Source organism: Solanum pennellii, chromosome 8 (genome assembly GCF_001406875.1).
Source record: "Solanum pennellii chromosome 8, SPENNV200".
Classification (NCBI taxonomy): Eukaryota; Viridiplantae; Streptophyta; class Magnoliopsida; order Solanales; family Solanaceae; genus Solanum; species Solanum pennellii.
In genome coordinates, this window is record NC_028644.1 from 58,784,069 (window position 1) to 58,808,079 (window position 24,011).

A 24,011-nucleotide genomic window follows, 5' to 3' on the forward strand; every position below is an offset into this window, starting at 1 on the left:
GATTTCAGTACCCAAATTTCAGAAGTCTAAGTGTTCTGGAACGAGACACCTGCGACGGTCCGTCGTGCCCACGACGGTTCGTCCTGCAGGTCCGTCGCCAAGTTCAGAGAGTCGATTTCAGTACCCAAATTTCAGAAGTCTAAGTCTTTTGGAACGAGACACCCTCGACGGCCCGTCGTGTCCATGACGGTCTGTCGTGGGTTCCGTCGACTCACACAGTTTTTCCAGAAATAAAATCTACTGCTCAAAACGACTAAACAGGTCGTTACATATATCCACCTCCATAAATTTTATTAAGAAAATTACGAAAAAAAATTAGATATGAATTTGTATTATTCTTGAAAATGGAGACATGAGAATCATATTTTTTACTCAACAGTATGCGTAATCCTTCGAAATCGCATGTGACAATTATTTAATTTCTACGTAATCTAAATCCCAAACAAATTTATCATTGAGTTGTCAAATTCTTGAGGTTCTTAATGGTTTAGCTCTAGATCGAACATCTTGCCCAGCCTCTGGACTATCCATATTCAGTAGGGACATTAATGGAGCGGTGTGGGTCGAGGCGGGTTCAGTTTAACCCACAAAATAATTGGTTCACTCCGCCTTATCCCGCCCTGCCTCGCATAACAATATTTTTATTTTTAACCCGTTCACATGAACTCGCCCCGTAATTTTCTTAAGATTTTATTTTTTTGTTTAAATTTGATATTAAAAATAAAATTTATAAAAATATATTCACTTTCATTAAAATATATTAATTTTATAGATAATGACTTAGAAATTTATTTTTTAAAGGTCAATTGGGTAACATGTGAGAAATTGTATTATTTTTTATTGAATTATTTTCATTCATCATCTTAAATATTTTAGTAGCTTCAAAGAAATCATCTTAATAAATAATGTTCTACCTCTCTTATAACACGTAAAAAATTAAAGTTAAATTTGACTCCATAGAAAATCACATATACCCGCAATTCGCTCCACCGTATATTAATTTTTTTAAAAAAACACTTCAACATATTTCTCCCGTCCCGCAAAACCATAAACTCGCTTTCATAATCTTAAACTCACCCCGCCTATTGTTATACCCAGCGTTCACAACATAGTAGTTATTGATGTAATTACAATTATAACAAAAATAAATGATGCTATAACTCTCCTTCACACCCCATTTCTTTTTTCATTATTTGGATAAATTAGTCATCTATAATATTTTTGAATTTTTAGGTTACCGGCTACACTATTCATTACAACACTAACATATTAGTTAAATCCTAGCTAGACTTGGGAGATATGATGTGGCAGGCTTTTAAAATCAAGAATGATATTTGATTTTTTGAAAATTTTTTTTGTTATACATTCATTGTTTTATGTGGATGATCCATAAGAGTTATCCAACAATTAATTGGATTCATGTATAAGTGTTTTCAAGGTGATAAGCTTCTCAGGCCATAAGAAGCTTAAGAGATAACTATATATCTATTAATGAGGTGACCTTTGGGAGTGATATCTCAACACTATAAATATAGATATCACTCACCATTTGATAATATACTTAAATAAGAAGAAAAGTTCTCTCTTCCATCTTACTTCTCTTGTCTTCTTCTCTTTCTATTATATTATGAGCTTGATTTTATAATACATTATCAGCATGAGACTCTAGCAAAATTGAGATTGAGTTTTCATTTTTTTTAACTCATGTTTTGGTTGATCTCGTTATGAGAATCAAGTATTATATGCATAAAATCAGGTATGTATTTTCTAAAATATTTTTATGATACAATAGTATTTAGTCACTAATAATTATCAGGAACCAAAGGCATACACTATCATTGGTTGAATATGACATGCTATACAAAACATCATAAATGGAAGAAGGTATAAACTTTTAATAGGATGCGTTTGAATATTGTTTTGATTGTTTTAAAAAACTAATATGGTGTGTCATGTTGTACTTTGGTTTATTATACTGTTGGTTAAGGATAAGACGGTGGATTCAAGTCTCATCGCACCAAAAAGGTAAGACATCAGGTTAAAGTCCAGATGTATCATAATAAAAAATGTTTGAGGGTAAGACGGTAGATTTATGTTCTATCGCACCAAAAGGGTAAGACATCAATTTGAGTTTTGACGCATCATGACTGGGTGCAAGTCCCATAAAATGATGGTGTGACACGCCTTATACGGGTAAAACGTTGAGTTTGAGTGCGCACCAAATGATGACAAAGGAAAAACAATATATTTTTGATGAATGATATTCGTCTAATTGAATTTGCTCCATTCCCTAAATCGAATGTGATAGCAGTATGCGATAAGTTTGAATCAGCCCAATTGCTCCGTTCTATCATATTGATGTGGTAGCAGTGAATAATAAGTTTGACAGACGACATGTGATTAAATGTATGAATAGGGGCGTGAAGGGAGAAATCATAATAGTCATCATTGTGGTAATTATAAAAAGGAAGAATAATATGAGTTCTTCAAATAATCCTTCAGACTATGAAAATTAATTTTATCATCAAAACGGTATGAAAGGTCATTGGACACGCGGTTGTCATGCGACCTTATTTTTATAAGTTTTATAAATCCTCCATCAAAATAAAAGAATATAAAGTGATAGTGCACTTTATCTTTCAAAGTGATTTTGAGGTAGATCATGTAAATTTGTCAAATATAAAGGTATGACATGTATAAATTGTTATAGTCAACTCATGAAGAGATTGTGACTTTAATAAGCATGTGAATGTTTGTCTATTCTTGAAAGTGAATATGGAAAAATATGAAGGAAAAATATGAATAAGCATATATTCATGTATGGTTGGATATATGTCAAACTCACCTCTACGAGAGGTTTGGGAGAAATAAATAAGTTTTATTTGACACGAAAGGTCAATAGTCGTGTGCGTTTATACGTCGTAAATATTATGGTATGTTTGTTATAAACTACCGAAAGGAAAAAAAGAAAGAAGTAATTCTTGCCTATAAAAATTGTGGCCATGATCAAATATACTGTGGCAATACAAATTTGTCATTGGTTGTGTACCTATGGTAAAACAAAAATAAAGCTAGAAACATGTGTTGCTCGTAATAATTTTAACCATGACAATAATTATATAATTTCTCCTTGAGGGGATGTTCACCATATGGATGGTGTTATGGAATATGTGATAGTACACAAAATTAATTGCAAGCTCTAACGAGTTGTGTTATTGTCAGAGGAATAATATTGGGGTTGTAGTAAGTTTCAAAAGAAACTTTTTAAGTTTTAGATGAATTGAAAAGAAATACTGAGACTGTAAATTATGAAAAGATTTATTATCTTTAGATTACTACAACCGAAGCGGGTTACAAATATTATGTAATAGGTTACCCATTGTTCCTCTTGTTTGTTGTATACAAACATGGACATGCTGATGAATTCACATGCAAAAGTAAATAAGTGTACTGAAATAAAGATCAGTTGGAATGACCGGTTGACCATTCTGGTTTAAATGTGATGCAAATGTAATTGAGGATTCATGTGGATTATATGATGAAGAAATAAAATATTCTTCAAGAATTCTCTTGTGTTGCTTGTTTTCATTGTACCAGCTAAGGTTCAGATTATAATCCCTAAATCTTTGGAACATATAAAAATGTGATGAGCCTGTCACCTTTAATGTGGATCATTTGCAACCATATGATCGATGCATCTATGCGATGGTCACATGTGATTTGTTGTACATGTGCTTTGTTGTCAACTTACAAATTGGTGTTTGTAAGGTTGTTTGCTCTAATTGTTAAATTAAGAGCACAGTTCCAAATTATGAAATTATATTGATAATGCTGGTTGATTAAGCAGAAATTGTATGCCTCCAATTATAGATAAATCATGGTTATGAGAATAAAACTCCCCAATAAAATTTGGTATGATATAATTTTATTTAACATGTAGCAACACATATATGCATCAAGCCAACAAGGTTTTCCCATTAAAATTGGTTCAGGGTTAGGAACCAAATAATTTTCATCTAAAACGTTGCATGTGCGGTTATGATTTTTATTGTTCCACCATGCACAAGGATGAATTCTCAAATAAGGTTGGGATGAATGTTAGATTTCCTAACATTAAGTGGAGAGATGACTGACAACTGAAAATTATTTATGAGGTTAATTATGAATTATCTGGGTCTTCATTGAATAAATATGTGAACTTAAAGTTCAAGTGATAATTTATTTGCATAATGTTGTAAATCAATTGTCAGATAAATGTACTGACCCTATGATATAATTCAGCTGCAAATGCTCCAATGTGAAGTCCTTGAAGGACGGAGTCTATGATACGCCGAAAGCGTAATAGACCAATCGATTCCAAATATAAAATTTCTTGAAGAAAGAGAGGAGCAAATGATCAATATGATTATGATAATGAGGCAAGTGCTATAAGAGAGCACCACGACATAACACTTCATAAAACTTTGGAAAAGATTCAGGTACCTGAAAAATGATAAAAAATGAAGAGATCTCGATAATTTATGTTATATTGAAATCGATATCAAATAACACCATCGAAGGTATCTTTGATATGAGGTAGCGCTCAATGATATAAATTGTAATGAGGATCTTGAATTCAAATCTGTCATAAAGTGTGGACAGATAAATGGTTGGCTAAGTAAAATGCATAATTCAAGTATATTGTTTTACTTAGAAAAGTGACGTTTTGGACTGATAGTCCATAAATTAAGGTATAATATCAATGGGGTACAATAAATTATTATGTCATGGTATAATTGTACTATCAAGTACAACTTATGCCTTGGGGGGCATAAACGTTTGTCGCAAAATTCCTGACATTATTGGAGATGTTTTCTCCTATGGTGTATGCAATGAGGTTTGTTTTGATCTGGCAATATATGAAACACTTGAATGCAAATAATGAATAATTATCATGTCTAGCTAGACAATAATGAAGGTTATATAAAAATTCTTGAAGTAATCAAGGTGTTTGAAGCATATAAAAGTTAAAAGGAAACTTTTTCTATAAAACTTCAAGAATCCTTATATGGATTGAAATAATCAAGGAAGAAAAGAGTACAAAAAGAATGACCATAATTGTCCTTGAATTTTATGAAAAGTTCAGGATCTGAATTTGTTATAAATTGTGTATGTAGATGACTTGAAATTACTAACACTCTTAAGGAGCTTTTAAAAGCTATTGAGTATTTTGAGAAGGGAATATAAAATGTAAAGATTTCGGAAAGACAAAATTTTATCTTGACCTAAGATTGAAAATTTGACGAATGAAATATTTGTCCATCAATCAACATACACAGAAAAGCTTTGATGCAACTTTATATGATAAATCACATTCATTATCCCAATGATTATGAGATCGATTGAAATAAATGATGATTCATTTTGATCTTGAGAGAAGATGAAGAGCTTCTTGGTGATGAAACTCCATATCTTAGTGCAATCATGATACTAATGCATCTTGCTAACAATACTCAACCAGATATCTGTTTTGCAGTAAATTTACATGCAAGATTCGGTTCCTCCCCAACAAAAGGACATTGAAATGGTGTATGTATATACTTGAATATCTTTCCGAAGAATTCAAGTCAGAGCTGATTGGTTATGCAGATGCAGAATATTTATTTGATCCGCATAAAGCATGATCTCAAGCACGCTATTTGTTTGCATATGGAGGCACAATAAAAAATATCCTCGCGATCAATGAAGCAAATGTTGCTATGCAGAAATAAAAGCCCTCCATGAAGCAAGTCGAAAGTGCGTCTGGTTGAGATAAATGACACCATATTCAGGAAATGTGTGGTTTTTCCTTGAAAAAGAATATATCAACCACAATGTACGAACATTGGAGACATCATCACAAGAAATTAAGTGATGTTTTAATCAGGGAGAGTATAATACGCGTTGCACTATTTTTTCCTTGACCGAGGTTTTGTCGCACTGAATTTTACTGGCAAGGTTTTAATGAGGCAACAAATAATGTGTATCAAAAGATATGTGTACTCTTTTCCTTCACTAGAATTTTTTCCCACTGGGTTTTTTTCTAGTAAGGTTTTAACGAGGCACATTATCTATAGACATCCAAGGGGGAGTGTTATAAATCTATTGTATTATGTGGATGATACATTAGAGTTATCCAACAATTAATTGGATTCATATATAAGTGTTTCCAAGGTGATAAAAACCTTAAGAGATAACTATGTATCTATTAATGTGGTGACATTTGAGAGTGATATCTCAACACTATAAGTAGAGGTATCACTCACTATTTGATAATATACTTGAATAAGAAGAAAAGTTTTGTCTTCCATCTTACTTCTCCTATCTTCTTCTCTTTCTATTATATATGAGCTTGATTTTATAATATTTTTGACATTTCTCTTAATTATTTTTATTTATGTGATACGATAAAAAGCCTGTAAAATGTTTCTTAATTATTATATCTTTTTTTCGATATACAAAGCTTAAAAGATATTTTACTAATTAGTAATTTAATCATATTTATTATGCAATATAATAATATAAATCTATACAACTAATATATAGCCAAGACATTAGGACTAATTTTGGCGAGCATTTTTCTTCTTCTGACTTTTTAATCCGTACATGTACCTTTCCCCTATATAAGTCATTGACAGATTATTTTAATTTTTTTTAAAAAAAAATCAGTCAATCAATCGTTATATTTAAGACTCATAAATAGTGATTTAAATAGTTTTGGAGTGGGTATTTGGTGTTTTGATTCGATTTTTGAATTTCAATTTGAAATTTTATTTTTTCATAGTGTGTATCAAATATTATATCAAATTAATCTGATTTGTTCGATTTGATTGAGTTTAATTTTTGTAATTCAGCCAACGTGTCAAACAACTAATATCAGTAACAACATCATAAAAATTAAATTATACTTAATAGATTGTATGATAGAGCATATTTAAGAAAAATGCATTTATATTTAGCAAAAAAAGTTAAGAAGTAATTTGATCTTAAATCATTATGCAATAAAATAACATAAATCTGTATTATCTAAATATAGCTTAAGACATTAGGAGTTTAAGACGTCTCTTCGGCCAACATTTGTTTTTCCTTCATCTGTTTTTTTCTTTAAAAATAAAATACATTCACTATATTTAAGACTCATAACTGAAGATTTAAATTTGCAGTTCTTTCATCCTAATGAAGTGAATGTAGCCATTTATTTTATACTCCGTCTTTTCAGTAATAGTTATCCATTATTGATTTGACACATATTTTAAGAAATATTTAATAAATAATAGGAATAATATGACTAAATTATCCTTTAAATATATTAAATTTAATACTTTAAAAAATATATTTAATATTAAAGTACAATATTTAATATAAAAAATAGTTATCTCTTGATTTTTTAAATTTATGAATAATTGAAGAGGAAATGACAGAAAGATTGAAGAAGTCTTCTTCTCTCGTTGTTTCAATTCATGTGATGTCACATTGTTAGAATATGTGCGTCCACTACCAGTCAACGGACCAGGTCCCTTGACACAACAAGAACAGTGCGGAAGATTAAACAATATGAAGAACACAACACATGCAGTTTACGTGGAAACCTCCTTGCTCAAGGGAGTAAAACCACGACCTGTTGCACAGGATTTACAACCGTCTTCACTAATCTTCTCAAGCAAAAGTGAAACCCGGTTACAATTAATTTGAGAAAAAGTTATCTCACGATCAAGTAATCTACCTATTACTTGAAGAGCCTAAGCGGATACAACACCGCCCACTAAACCACCTAACTCTATATGACTTAGAATTTGACTAAGCAACAAACAAATGTTGCCCACTAAATCAGTTAACCTTAACTGATTTAGACTTTTACAAACCCAAAACAAATATCTGAATCCTTTATAGATTAGGAACAGATTTACAATGTAAGTACATAGACACAAAGCTCTAAATACAACAAAGATTCTTCTTTACTCTATCAGGTCTTTCTGTTGAGTTGAGCAATGTTCTTCCTTGAAGATGGCCTTCTGTTCAAGCTTGTGAATTTTCTTTACTCACCTTCAGCATTCACATTATCAGTTTGAACTGCATCATCTTTTTACATCGCTGTCTAGAGGACCGGGTCCCTCATCAGGTTCATCATCTGCATCAGCTTCAGTGAGATTGTTGGATTCATGAAGAGAATATTCTTTAGCAAGCTCACTATTTAAACAATCTCTTTGATTCTGAATCAGCTCTTCCATCTCAGAAACTTCTTTCTTGCAACTTAAACTCTTCTAGACTCATCAATAAATACATGATCATTTTTAGTATACCCCTGATAAGCCTTGCTGAAGAATAGTCTGATCTGCTTCTTCCTTAACATCAGTCACAACCTTTGTCATCTGCAAATATCCTTTTATGCAGACTAGAGCAGGTTCCACGACACAGGTTTGTGAAGCAAAGCAACACACACATGAGCACGTCTCTTGTGTCATACCTCAACATTCTTACCTCGAGCATTAAGTTCAGTGAGACTTTTCTTGCCATCACCAAATACGACACCTCCACCTTGAAGTGCCTTGAGAGAGAGGAAGTACAGTGCTTTTAGCATCCACCGTTCATGAATCGACACTGGCTGTTTCCACTTCCTCTCACAAGAATGTCATATCACGTGTTAGCCTTGGGAACCCACTTTAGTTGGAGTTCCCAGTAAGTAGTTAAAGGAGTGATAAGAGAATAATTTGTCCAGTGAGGCGAATTGATCTTTTTCAATTTAGGAACAGAAGCACGACCAGGTCCCTTCTTTTGCAAGTTCTTTTGTTTACCAGGTCCCTTCTTCTGCAAGTTCTTGTGCTGACCAAGTCCCTTCTTTTGCTTGTTGCTTTGTTGACCAGGTCTCTTCTTTTTCTTGTTCCTCTGTTCAGAAGATTTTGCGAGGTTATCTTGATTCCTTTTACAAGTTGGACAATCCTTCTTCAAGTGACCCTCACGACCACAATGAAAGCACAACAAATTGTCATGCATAGACACATTTTTGTTTTGGAGATTGTAACAAGGACCTTTGCTTGAATTTTCTAACCGTTTCCTATCATTTTGACCTTGACTGGGATGATTGGCAAGTAATTTTGAAGATCTGGACAATTTGAGAGATTTGTTCAGTTCTTCTTTGACGCGGACCAGGTCCCTCTCCAACTGATTATTTCTCTCCAAGGCCATAGCAAGTTTTGTTTCAGCAGTGTCCAGACTAGTTTCTAGCTTCATTTGCATTCTACTAGCCTCTTCTTTTCTTTTGCCAGATTTCTCACTCAACATCTTCAATCTCTGCTTGAGTTCTAGATTTTCAGCTTCTAGAACTATCACATTTTCTTCCACAACAAACATTTGGTCAACCAAAGCTCCCTTTTCTTCATGAAGAATATCTAGGCTATTGTTCATCAACTCTGTTTCAGTTGTTGACTCAATGATAGAGTCAATCAAAACAGCAGCTAGAATTCTTAACTTCTTAACACAGTAAACATGCAAGTTTTGTTTAAGATCGGAAAGGGTTACCTCTTCTTCATCTTCCTCATCATCAGATTTTGCCATCAAGGCAAATGTGGCATCAAACACATCTTTATCACCTTTGACTGCAAGCATGGGTACATCTACATGACATTCTAATTCATCTGACTCACTTGAGGAGTCTCCCCATACATCAAAAGCTTTCTTCATGATGTAGCCAACTGTAACTTTTCTTACTTTCTTATCGGAGACCGGGTCCCTATTTCTGCCTTTCTCTCCTTCAGGTCTTTGATAAGTTTTGACTTCAACCTTATGCATAGGGCAATCTCTGATGAAATGACCTGGCTTTCCACACTTGTGGCACAGGTGGTTTACATTTACAGCTCTGTTTGAGTTTTCTGCATTTTGTAAGCCTCTATGTTTCGTTTCCAATTTTTGATACCTTCTCGCGAGGCATGTCATGTCCTTATCTTCATCAAATATCATCTTGATAGCTAGAGACTTCTCTTTCTTCAAGTCCTTCTTTGATGCTTCTTGATTTCTGCTGAGTGGAGCAACCATCTTTCCGCAGGAATCTCTCTTGGTGTTAACCAACTAGAGAGCACCCGCTCTGATACCACTTGTTAGAATATGTGCGTCCACTACCAGTCAACGGACCAGGTCCCTTGACACAACAAGAACAGTGCGGAAGATTAAACAATATGAAGAACACAACACAAGCAGTTTATGTGGAAACCTCCTTGCTCAAGGGAGTAAAACCACGACCTGTTGCATAGGATTTACAACCGTCTTCACTAATCTTCTCAAGCAAAAGTGAAACCCGGTTACAATCAATGTGAGAAAAAGTTATTAATCTCACGATCAAGTAATCTACCTCTTACTTGAAGAGCCTAAGCGGATACAACACCGCCCACTAAACCACCTAACTCTAGATGACTTAGAATTTGACTAAGCAACAAACCAATGTTGCCCACTAAATCAGTTAACCTTAACTGATTTAGACTTTTACAAACCCAAAACAAATATCTGAATCCTTTATAGATTAGGAACAGATTTACAATGTAAGTACATAGACACAAAGCTCTAAATACAACAAAGATTCTTCTTTACTCTATCAGGTCCTTCTGTTGAGTTGAGCAATGTTCTTCCTTGAAGATGGCCTTCTGTTCAAGCTTGTGAATTTTCAGAGAAAATCCAAGTTTAATTTGCCAAGTCTTGAATTTGTGTTTGTTGGAAAGAGATAATATAAATTCCCACAAATTCGTTGAAGTCATCCCATTGGCTGAAGGCCTGCTGTTGGAAAAGTTGTGCACCTACCGCATCAGAGATGACAACTTTTCTGACAGCTGTATTTTCGTCCTTTTCACGTCGCAGTCTTGCGGGTACCAGGTCCCTTGCTTGTGGGAACCAGGTCCCTTGCAAACTTCTATATGAGTTCTTGAAAAGGCTTGCTGGCTGACTTCCTTCTTTGGATGAATGAATATAATATGGTGTTTGTCATGCTAAAAGTATCAAACATAAAGAGTTATTATCCGTTGGACAAACACCCTCCTCCATTCTGATTGGTGTAGTACACTGACGCCTTACCAACCTCTGACGTGACAGCTTTACAGCTGTAACCAATTATGTATCTGATGGAGGAAACTCTGCCTGGTACCAGGTCCCTGCATTTGTGAGATACTGAAACATACAATCTCGTCCGCTCTTCTTATTGGTGTAGGATACTGCACTTTTCACCTACCACCTGACATGACAGCTTTTATGACTGTACCCCATTTGTATCTGGACGAGAGCACTCTGCCAGGAACCAGGTCCCCGCATTTGTGAGGATCATCAAAACACCTAGAATATAACACACATATTTTAAATTTTAAAATTCAAATAAGTCTATTTTTTAATTATAAATTATTCATATATTATTTAATTATTTTGAATTGTTAATTATTATGCATTGTATTACTTTTTATATAGTTTACAAGTATATAAATTTAATTTTTAAAAAGAATTAAAGATTTCATGCACAAATTTTCAATCAAAACGCATATTATTTGACTCTCGAAAATAAAAGGTATCGCATAAAGTTGGTACTCAAAAAATAGTTTGTTTGTAATGTTAGTTTAATATTTTATGATTGATCTTTCTCGTTGCTTTTTTTCAATTGTAAAATTCTAAATTTTTAGTAATATATTTTTATGAAGTGAGAGTATTCAATTTTTTCTTCTCTTTAAGCATCAAAATTCTTTTCCAAAACAATCAAATTAGACTAGAAAAAATCTGGAATAAAAAATAGTAGCCAAAATAAATAAAATCAAAATCACGTACGATTTTTTTTTTTTACTAAAGTCAAGTACGAAAAGTTTTAAATATATTTAAGAAAGATATTATGTACAACTAAAATTGTTGGATTAAAAAAAGTATTTTATGAAGAAATAACAAAAGTAATTAATTGTCTTAATCATAGTTAAAACTTATCTTTATTTATTAAATTTCAATAATTAATTCAACTATGACATCTCTCTTATCCAAAATACTAAGTTGAAGAAACGATAATGCTAAATGGGCTGTATTTGGCCAGAAAATTAAAAATCTATGATATTTTTGTAATTTTAAAATAAATTAATCTTTTTTCTATTTTATAGTTAAAAGATATTAAAATTAAAATGGTAAAAATATTTAAAATGTAAAATAATATATGTAAAATGCTATTTTAGCCAAATTGTTACCATATATTCTTGCCAAAAAAGGATTTTTCCTTGTACTATTATTGGATTATAACATCAAATTATTAAAACAATTAGTAAATGGAGTGTAACCGGAATATTGAATAAGCACCCCGGGCAATTATAATGAAGTAATAAATCTTTTTAGGATGAGTGACAACACAATTATTTTCATATATACAAATTATTACAATTAATAAGTGAAGAAAATTCTTACTATTAAAGTATATGATAAGAAATTTATTTATCTAAAAAATTTCTTAAGTTGATAAATTTGAAGAAAAATGTTGGGGGTAGAAAATCTAACAATTTTTTTATCTCATTTAATATAGGGATTGTCGTAATAATTTGAAAAATGAAATAGTATTTAGTTAATATAGCATCGTTTTTTATGTGATTATTTATTTTATTGCTTCTTTTATATTCTAACGATTATCATGAACCAACATTATTATTCTTATATTTACTTTTTTTTACTCTCCTTTCGACGTCTTTTTTTCTTCTCATTATAAAATATTTAAAATTTCTCAAACGAATAAACCTTCTATATTGTGCAAAATATATTGTGTGTTTATAAAAAGATCAAATTTAGTTTTGACATCTTCTTCACATTTCAAGCATTAAAATCAATTAACACTATTTTATTATTATTATATTAACTTCTCAATTTTCTGAGTTTAATTTTATTATTCTAACATTATTTTATATACTTTCCATTGAAAAATTGTATTGTTTTTATTCTTACTTCATAATATCCGTATATAACATTCTCTGCAGACTTCATTTATGAAATTACACTATACTGTAATAATTTGATTTATATGTACTTCATTCATTTCAAATTGATTGAATTGTTAAGGTGTTTCACACCATTTAAAATAAATTAAGTCGTATATTAAGCATAACTTTAAATTTTTACAAAAATAAGAGCTCTCTATAAAGTTTGACTTTAAGTCTCCAAACTTGTTAATACAGACCTGAAAGAGTGTAGGAGCTAACAAAACAAATAGTTATAAAAGTAATTTATTCAATTTATAGAATTAAAACTATATGTGCATACACCAAAATTTTACATCCTTTATCATAGCAAAATTTATAGAAAATAAAAATAAATTTAGTAACTAATGTTTTTTTTCAAACACTGTAAAACACGAACAAAATTGCTAATGTGTAAGAAAACATGTGTAATATAAAACAAATATAAAAGAGTCTACGTGCATCGCATGAGTACCTATATTAATTTTAGCTTGAAAATAAAAATAAATATTTTTTTTATTTCAAACACTACCAATTATAATAAAACTATTTAACTTAATTGGATGCACCAACTTGACAGGTGTTAATTCACGTCAAGATTCAACTAAAAAAAACTTAAAGTTAAAAGGCAAAGCAACTTAATTCATTTGTTATAAATTGGAGGAGCCAAAGATAGTGAGATTCACAAAACTTTCATCTCTAAGAATGGAAATTCAAAAGGTATCATATTTTCTAATATTTTTTTTTAAATTATATATGTCTATCTCAAGTTTCAACCATATACTCATGATTAATTTATTGATCATTTTAAATAATGAAACATATCTTAGATTTAATTTTATTTATTTATTTTTATGACATAGGAGTTTGATTTAACGGTAGTTCCAACAGAAGGTGAAATTGATGCACCATCATCGCCAAGGAAGAATTTATGTCTCAATGTGGTGGAATCTGATATTAAAAATGAAACGTCTTTTCAAGAACTCGACATGATTTTGACTCAATATTTAGAGACATTGTCCAAGCGGAAAAAGTATCATATAGGTAAGGATATGAATATGTATAGTCTTTCCATACAAACATAGTTACTTTTTACTCAACGAAATTATACAAGCATTAGTATGGAGGTAATTTAATCTCAATTTTATTTAAATAAATACATTTTCATTTATTTTTACGTGTGTAATAAACATAAAAGTATTTATAAGCAAAATTAATCAAAAGTTATACATTAATAAATCACCCCTAACTTTATTTTACATATCTTTTAAGTATTTTTGATTTGGCCAAATAATATTTTACGATTTTATTCATAATTATATCTTTGGTTATTTAATTTACAGGTTATCCAACTAACATGCATTATGAGCATCATGCCACTTTAGCCCCACTTTTGCAATTTCATTTGAACAATTTTGGAGACCCCTTTGCTCAACACCCTACAGATTTTCATTCAAAAGATTTTGAAGTGGCTGTTTTAGATTGGTTTGCACAACTCTGGGAAATAGAGAAAGATGAATATTGGGGATACATTACTAGTGGTGGCACTGAGGCCAATCTCCATGGCCTTTTGGTTGGGTAGGTTTCATTTCCAGATGCGGATCTAGTTTTTGAGCTACGAGTTTATTTATATAGTCGGAGATGTCTAAATGATATAATGTGCTTTTATCACTTTCACTATGCATTATTATATATTTGTGCAGAAGAGAGCTACTTCCAAGTGGGATATTATATGCATCAAAAGATTCACATTACTCGATTTTCAAAGCAGCAAGATTGTATCGAATGGAGCTACAAACTATCAACACTTTAGTTAATGGGGAGATTGATTATGAAGATTTGAGATCAAAGTTGCTTGTCAACAAGAACAAACCAGCTATCATCAATATCAATATTGGTAAATTAGTATATATGTGTTTATAGGAACAACCTTGAAAGGAGCTATTGATGACCTCGATTTCGTCATACAAACACTTGAAAATTGTGGTTATTCAAATGACAATTATTATATCCATTGCGATGCAGCATTATGTGGGCTAATTCTCCCCTTTATCAAACATGTAAGCTTATTTTTATTCAATTTTCCTTCAACGTTTTTTTATCAAAGTTACAATGACATAGTTTCTTTTTATGGTATTTGACAATAGGCAAAAAAAATTACCTTCAAGAAGCCAATTGGTAGTATTTCAATTTCAGGGCACAAATTCTTGGGATGTCCAATGCCTTGTGACATTCAGATAACAAGGAAAACTTATGTTAGTACCCACTCAAAAATTGAGTATATTAATTCCACAGATGCTACAATTTCTGGTAGTCGAAATGGATTTACACCAATATTCTTATGGTACTGTATAAGCAAGAAAGGACATGCTAGATTGCAACAAGATTCCATAACATGCATTGAAAATGCTCGGTATTTGAAAGATCGACTTCTTGAAGCAGGAATTAGTGTTATGCTGAATGATTTTAGTATTAGTGTTGTTTTTGAGCGACCTTGTGACCATAAATTCATTCATCGTTGGAACTTGTGTTGCTTAAGAGGCATGGCACATGTTGTGGTTATGCCAGGTATTACAAGAGAAACTATAGACAGTTTCTTCAAAGATCTAATGCAAGAGAGGAAGAGGTGGTTTCAATATGGAAAAACTCAGCCTCCTTGTCTAGCAGATGAGTTTGGCTCTCAAAATTGTATGTGCTCCCATAACTAAACTCCTTGGAACCATGACTTGAAATGGTCATGATTAATAAATTTATGATGCAAGAGTGACTCAATAAAATTTATGATCTAAATCCATCTACAGTTTTCTAATAAATTTATATGTATACTTTCTTTGTTGTGCTTTTACACGAAAGTTACTCAATAAAATTTGTAATATAGAGTCATTTAGAGTTTTCAAATAAACTTTCATGTATACGTTGTTTACAAATTTTGTAATTAAACTTTTTACAATTAGGAATGCCAATAGTTTGGGTTGGGGTGGGATAGGGCGGGGCAAACCTCAACCCGCTAAGATTTAAACCCCCCCTACCCCGTCCCATTTAAAAAATTTTCAATATTGTTACTTGTCTCGCCCTGCCCCGTTTAAGTTTTAATTTACACTTTTTATATGATCTACAGTCTTATTGAACTACAGTCTCTTCAATTCATTCACTTGTTACTAACACACGGTTTGACAGTTGATAGGAATCTTGGATTAGTATTACAATTGTACTAGAAAATGAGACATGTCCACGGGTGGCTCGACAGTGCTAAAAAAAAAAAAAGACAAGCGCCTTAGGCCTCCAAATTTAAGGGGCCTCATTTTAAATTATAACACGTTATAAGTTATTATTTTTTAAAGAATATTGAATTGTAGAAAAAGTAAACTTTTTATAAAAAATGAAAGAATTATTAGAAGAAATTCGACATATTTGGATTACTGTATCTCTAAAAAAATATTTTAAAATGAGAAAGGATATATTATCAATTGAAAATTAGAAGAAATCAATCATATAAAAATTATTAACTATTCAGTTTAAGGCCCCGTTTGATTTTTGCTTTAGGCCACTAATATGCTTGAGCCGCTCCTGGACATGTCCTTTTCCAATCAAACCCTTGAGTAAGTGTGTGTTCGATTGTTCGTCTAAATTTTCGAAAAATATTTTCTTTATGAAAATAATTTTTTAAAATAAGAAAAATGACTTTTTAGTGGAAGTAATGAAAAAATAAATTCCACAAACTCTTTACATTTACTATGTCCTCCCCACTTATTCAATATGATAAGGGTGAAAAAATACATTCTAAGAAGCAGTATATATTAGTTATAGGCTATTAATTCTAAATCTAGAAAGATGGAAAATATATTGAACATTCTGAGGATAGATGAAAGAGTTGCTGCTAATTACATGCACTTGTTCACTCGTTTCATTCATATATTGTCTACACATTTATATATACACTAGTCTTGGAAACGTGCGTTGCACGTTTGATCTCTACTATTATATACAATTTATATAAGCCTAACTTCATAGATATAAAAATGATCGTTTTTACTAATTAAGTTGCGAACATTCAACTCGATCGTCAAAAGATTGATTTCAGTCTCCTTGAAGAATCCAACATGTCTTCTCTCATTGCAAGCTCCATTAGAAGTAGTAAGAATTTGCAAGAGAACATTTGATATTTTCACGATCTTTTTGTAAATATCCAAGAATTTATGAGATACTCGAGATGCATCTTTAAGGAATATATATTACCCTTTTATAACGACATTATCTAGAGTGTAGAGTAACCTCCAAGAATCCTAACAGAAATAAAACCCGTCTCTTGAAGTACAATTCCAAGGAATTGAAGAACACATCTAAGGATCTAATTCTGGTGGTTCTTGTTAAAAAATCATTTACTAATTAAAGTGTGCTCTCTCTAATAGTTAAAACTTTTAGATGAGATGATCACACACTTCAACTTGATATTAGAGCCGACAAAGGTCTTGTAATCGAATCTTACGCCACCCAAATTATATCAAGGCACCCTCATACCTCCAACATTAAGGTAAGTTTCTGCCATATAATTCTAAGCATTTTAATTAGTTTTTAATAATTAATTGCGCAATACAATCCTAGCTGAAAGAGTTGGTTTGGTTCTTGTGTAATTAAACTAAATGGAAGATGAATTAACATGAATATTTGGTAGAAAGATAACTAGTACAAAATAAAAATCATGATAGTATCTTAGTAGCCATAAAATGATTTCATATTCTTAACCTTGCAATTTTTGACATATAGTGATGTCATGGATGACATCAATAGGATGAAATCATTCATATAAATAGGTAGCTCTTAATTCATTTTCAAAATCATCCTCTCACTTGACTTCTCACCTTTTAAGGCATTTGTGTTCTCTCTCTAGTAGTATTTCACTTGTATTATTTGTAAAATGAAATAAATATTGGTGCAGTTGTACTTTAATGGACGTAGGATCATTTTGATACAAACCATGTTAAATATTATTGTTCTTCCTTGTTCTTTAATTTCACGTTTCCGCTAACAATTGGTATCAGAGCTAAGATTTTACCTGAGTATGCTATGAGGTTGCAGCACGGTCTAAACTTTCACAACAGAAAAGAATTACTTTGGTTTTTTCTAGTTCCAAATACGTTGTAGTAGAAAAGGAAGAACAAGTAAAAAAAATGAGTTCTATGAAGTTTGAAATTGATAGATTTAGTGAACGCAACAACTTTAATATCTGGGAAATCCAGATGATGGCGTTACTATGGAGGGAAGGTTCAATCCATGCTATTGACGAAAAATACCCCGATAAGATATCGGATTTCGACAAGGAGAATATTGAAGGAAATGCAATGAGTGTAATTCAATTGTCCCTTGCACCTAACGTACTTTGTGAAGCGAGTAGAAGTACCGAAGCAAACGACCAATGAGTTATGGGAAAAGCTGGAAGGGCTTTACCAGGACCAGTCAGTGACAACAAGAATGTCGTTACAACGGAGTCTTCATACATTTAAGATGGATTTAGGTAGTTTGTTGCAAGACCATCTAGATGCGTTCAATAAACTTGTGATGGACTTACAAACTGCTGGAACTAAAAAGGACGAGGAGACGCTTACATGTTCTTTGTTATTTCCATTGACTTCAAAATATCGTGATATTGAGAATTCAATAATGTATAGCAAACAACCTATCAAACTTGAGCAAGTGCGACAAGCACTAAACTCTTGCGATGTGCGGATGGATTTTGAAGGTGGCAAAAGTGACGAAGCTAGTGGATTCTTTGTAAGAGGTCATACTAGCCAACAGAGAAGGAGCAAATCAAAGTACAGATCAGAATCTCGTGTGAACAAAAGAAAGGGGGAGTGTTGGGGCTGTTAAAAGAAGGGGCACTTTGAACGAGATTGTCTTATGTCGAAGTCCAAAGAAAAGACGAGTGCATTAATTGTTGAGTAAGTACATGGTAATGGTGATGATTATGTATTAACAACATCATGCAATAGTGGAGTCTATGACAACAAATGGGTCTTACACTCTGGTTGTACTGTGCAAATGACATTCCGAAAAGATTGATTCAGCATCTATTAAACAAGCAACGAAACTATATCAATGGGAAATAATGCAACTTGTAAAATAGTTGGCATTGGATCAGTTCGTGTTCTCTGCTATGATGGGATCATGAGGACTATTATAGAAGTCCGTCATGTTCTTGATCTGAAGAAGAATTTGATCTCCCTGGGTACTTTGGATAAACAAGGCTATAAGTATATGAGTAAGGGAGGAACTATGAAAGTGACTAAATGATCTTTAGTCATGTTGAAGGCCAAGCTGGAAGATGTCCTTTACACACTTGCGGGAAGCACCATTATTGGCTCTGTAAATGCATCTACAGTGCAGTTATCTAATGATAACAAGACAAAATTATGGCACATAAGACTAGGCCAAATATGAGCGCAAGGGGATTGAAGATGTTGAGCAACCGCAACCTTTTAAATGGTAAGAAGATCAACACACTTGAATATTGTGAGCACTGCGTCTTAGGGAAACAGAAAAAGGTCAGCTTCAGCTCCGGCAAACACAAGATAGGAGGAGTGCTAGACTACATCCATTCAGATTTATGGGGTCCCTCTAAGCTTCCATCGAAGGGATGAAAGAGGTATCTTCTCACATTCATTGATGATTTTTCACGAAAGGTTTCGATGCGTTTCCTGAAGACAAAAGGTGATGCTTTTGAAATATTTAAAGAGTGGAAGATTTTGGTTGAAAATCAAATGGAGAGAAAAATCAAGTATCTTCGCACGGACAATGGCTTGGAGTTTTGCAGTTAAGATTTCAATGATTTCTGCAAGGTTGATGGGATCACAAGACATAAGACGGTCAGGCACACACCACAACAGAATGGAGTTGCCGAAAGAATGAACAAAATTCTTCTCGAGAAGGCTCGTTGTATGCTTTTACAAGCCAAGATGTCTTAAGTATTTTGAGCTGAAGCAGTTCATACTGCTTCTCATATTTTCAATTGATCTCCAGCATCAGCGATTGACTTTAAGACTCTGAATGAGGTCTGGTAAGGTGAACCCTCTAACTATTCATACTTGCGAATATTTGGGTGTCCAGCTTATTATCATGTTAATGAAGGAAAGCTTGAACCAAGGGCTAAAAAGGTCATATTCGTAGGATATATAGATGGAGTAAAATGGTACAAACTTTGGTGTTTGTCTTTACTCAAATTTGTAGTTTTTAGAGATGTTACCTTTGATGAATCCTATATACTTGATCCTCGTAAAATTTCTGTGGAGTTATCAAAAAACGAAAACAACAAGCAGGTGGAGCTACCGATGGATCTTACCAAGGAACGAGATCAAGAGACTCAAATTGATGAGTCAAAAGATGCAGATCTTGAAGAACTTGGTGTCAATGAACCATAAACAATTGCGAAGGGAAGGGACAAAAGGCAGATACAAAAATTGGAACCTCTTATAGAGAAAGAAAATATGATTGCACATGCGTTCGTAGCTGCAGAAGTAGAGGTTAAGGATCTCGACCCCTCTTTGTATGTTGAAGCAACTTCTTGCAAAGATGCTGCACAATGACAGTTAGCCATGATGGAAAAGATGTAGTCTCTTCACAAAAATGAGACACGGGTCTTAGTTAAAAGGCCAAAGGGGATGAGGACAGTTAGATGTAAATGGGTCTACAAAAAGAAAGAGGGTATTCCAGAAGTGAAAGATGCTAGGTTCAAGGCGAGATTGGTTGCAAAGGGTTGACTATAATGAGATCTTCTTTCCAATCGTGAAACATAGCTCAATTCGCGTGCTACTAACATTGGTTGCACAATTTGATTTAGAGTTTCAATAGTTTGATGTCAAAAGTGCTTTCTTACATGGTGATCTAGAAGAGACAATCTATATGGATCAGCCTTAAGGTTTCCTAGCTGAAGGAAAAGAAGACAATGTATGTCAACTGAAGAAGTCTTTGTGTGGTTTGAAGCAATCCCCTAAACAGTGGTACAAGAATTTGATGCATTCATGACTACACATGAATTTTTGATGAGTGCATTTTATAGCTATGTGTATCACAAGAAGATGCTTGGTAATTCTATGATATATCTATTGTTGTATGTTAATGATATGGTTATTGCTGCTAACAACATCACAGAGATAAATATTTTAAAGAAACTGTTGAGCAAGAAATTTGACATGAAGGATTTGAGAATTGGAAAGAAAATTCTTGGAATGGAGATTTCAAGAGAAAATGGTGTTGTACATATTTTTCAAAAGAGGTACATCAAAAAAGTTCTTGAGAGATTCAATATGCATATGAGCAAGCCAATAAGTACATCATTAGCTCCTCAATTCAAGCTCTCAGAGTTACAAATGCCTCAGTCTATGGATGTAAGTGTAATAAGCAGGTAGATGGCAAATCCAGGAAAAAGCCACTGGAAAGCTCTCAAGTTGATATTGAGATATCTCAAAGGAGCTCCTGATGTTGGCCTAACCTTCCATAAAAGTGAAGGTATTTCAATTCTTGATTATGTAGATTTTGACTATGCAAGAGATCTTGATCAAAGAAGGTTCACAACTGGATATATTTTACTCTCTCTGGCAGTGTCGTTAGTTGGAAATCAACTTTACAGTCTATTATCGCTTTGTCTTCAACAGAGGCAGATTATATGGCAGCAACGGAGGCAGTGAAAGAATCTATCTAGTTGAAAGGTTTGGTGGCAGAATTGAGTTTAGTTCAGCCTGAATCAATTCTAAGATGTGATAGTAAAAGTGTTATTTATTTGAGTAAAAATTAAAGATTTCATGAGCGCACCAAACACATTGATGTCAGATTTCATTTTATTCGAGATGTCGTAGAAGAGGGAGCTATCAAGGTTGAGAAGGTTATCACAGACGATAACGATGCAGACATGTTGACCAAAATAGTCCCGCTTGACAAGTTTGCACACTGCAAGGACTTGGCGGGAGTATGCATCAAGTGATGCAACTCTGGCGGAACAACTGCTAGATGGATCTAGTATGTTTAACAAAGGTTTGATTCTTCTTGTTTCTTACAACGGGATTGCCCTGTAAGCTTAGAAGTTTTGGCCGGAGTTGTTTATACGCATGCTCGAAACACAAACCCAGGTGGAGATTGAAAGAGTTGGTTTGGTTCTTGTGGAATCAAACTAAATGGAAGATTAATTAATAAGGTTGCCCTGTAAGAACAAACTTTTGGATTTGTACTTCAAGTATCTAGAGCGATTATACTATATAAGGTTGTTCTCTACTCTTTACGTATCTAATTACCTATTGTTCATTTTAAAATTGATACACCTATTAAGAATATAATGATTTGTTGGGTTTTAGCAAAATGTCAATGGAAAAAGAGAAGAGAAAAATGAAAAAGTGATTGAGTGATAACTTTTTTGGACAAAATTTATTTATTAATTTTGTTAATTGAATAAATCCCATTAATTATTTTCTCTTATAAATTAATTCAGTATGTTAGTTAAATAACAGAATAATTTTGGCACAAAGAAATTTATTTTAAATTCGCGTGGAATGGTAGTACCGGTCTGAAGGGACCTGTTCCTTTTCGATAATTCGTTATTTTTTCCAAAAGACAACTTTCTGGAAGAAACAGGCCTGAACAAATTCATTTGAACATTTACGTTTCTTGCTGAAAATGGCTATAAAAAGGAGATCTTTTTCATTTTTTCAGATACTGAAAATTTTTTCATCTCTGCATACATTTTCTCTCAAAAAAATTGTCGATTGACTGATTCTGTGTGTTCTTTTTACTGTTCTTACGTTCGCTAAAATTATTGAAGTTTGAGGTGCCGCTACTTATCTAACAGGTTAATTCGTTTTATCTTGGGAGAAATTAATCTGCAACCTCGGATAAAGTGGGAGAATTAAATTCCTTAATAAAATACAGTGATTTCTGTGGACTTGGATTAAAAGTTTTCTTTCTATTTCATCTTATTTGTGTTTCTGTATTTTTGACTAACCTTAAATTACAAGAATAACAATCTTGAGAAATTTAATAGTTTCTGTATTTGAGTTTCTAGAGATTAAAACCTTTATGGTTTTATACTCTGTTTGAATTTTTAAAATTCATTCGATTAACGATTAAAAGAATATTAAAACTGTATCACTTAAATTAGAAACAGTCTGAGTAAGGATTTATTCTTTACTGTTAGTATTTCACATACTAAAATTGTCTGCCATTTGTGACAGAAAAAATGACCAATTCAATTCAAGTAAATGTTGAAACAGTGAGTGTTGCAACAATATCGATTGCACACAATCGTTCAACTACTACACTAGCACCGGCTAAGAAACCTGCANAATAAATCCCATTAATTATTTTCTCTTATAAATTAATTCAGAATGTTAGTTAAATAACAGAATAATTTTGGCACAAAGAAATTTATTTTAAATTCGCGTGCAATGGTAGTACCGGTCTGAAGGGACCTGTTCCTTTTCGATAATTCGTTATTTTTCCCAAAAGACAACTTTCTGGAAAAAACAGGTCTGAACAAATTCATTTGAACATACACGTTTCTTGCTGAAAATAGCTATAAAAAGGAGATCTTTTTCATTTTTTCAGATACTGAAATTTTTTTCATCTCTGCATACATTTTCTCTCCAAAAAAATTGTCGATTGACTGAGTCTGTGTGTTCTTTTTACTGTTCTTGCGTTCTCTAAAATTATTGAAGTTTGAGGTACCGCTACTTCTCTAATAGGTTAATTCGTTTTATCTTGGGAGAAATTAATCTGCAACCTCGGATAAAGTGGGGGAATTAAATTCCTTAAGAAAATACAGTGATTTCTGTGGACTTGGATTAAAAGTTTTCTTTCTATTTCATTTTATTTGTGTTTCTGTATTTTTGACTAACCTTAATACAAGAATAACAATCTTGAGAAATTTAATAGTTTCTGTATTTGAGGTTTCTAGAGATTAAAACCTTTATGGTTTTATACTCTGTTTGAATTTTAAAATTCATTCGATTAACGATTAAAAGAATATTAAAACTGTATCACTTAAATTAGAAACAGTCTGAGTAAGGATTT

The 24,011-nt window shown here is 32.5% G+C and overlaps 2 protein-coding genes across 2 annotated transcripts; one reads left to right on the forward strand and one right to left on the reverse strand.

Annotated features, from left to right (window-relative positions):
* Positions 1–8,652: 8,652 nt before the first annotated feature.
* Positions 8,653–10,047, reverse strand: LOC107027770. The gene has a single exon (XM_015228838.1). It carries the CDS (start codon positions 10,045–10,047, stop codon positions 8,653–8,655), a length of 1,395 nt encoding a protein of 464 aa, XP_015084324.1.
* Positions 10,048–13,579: 3,532 nt separating this feature from the next.
* LOC107027252 (histidine decarboxylase-like) lies at positions 13,580–15,908 on the forward strand. The gene is given in 6 exon segments (XM_015228435.1): positions 13,580–13,682; positions 13,826–14,006; positions 14,306–14,540; positions 14,666–14,855; positions 14,858–15,022; positions 15,110–15,908. Coding segments are annotated over 6 exon segments (1,347 nt in total). The 5' UTR covers positions 13,580–13,667; the 3' UTR covers positions 15,671–15,908.
* The last annotated feature ends 8,103 nt before the right edge of the window (positions 15,909–24,011 follow it).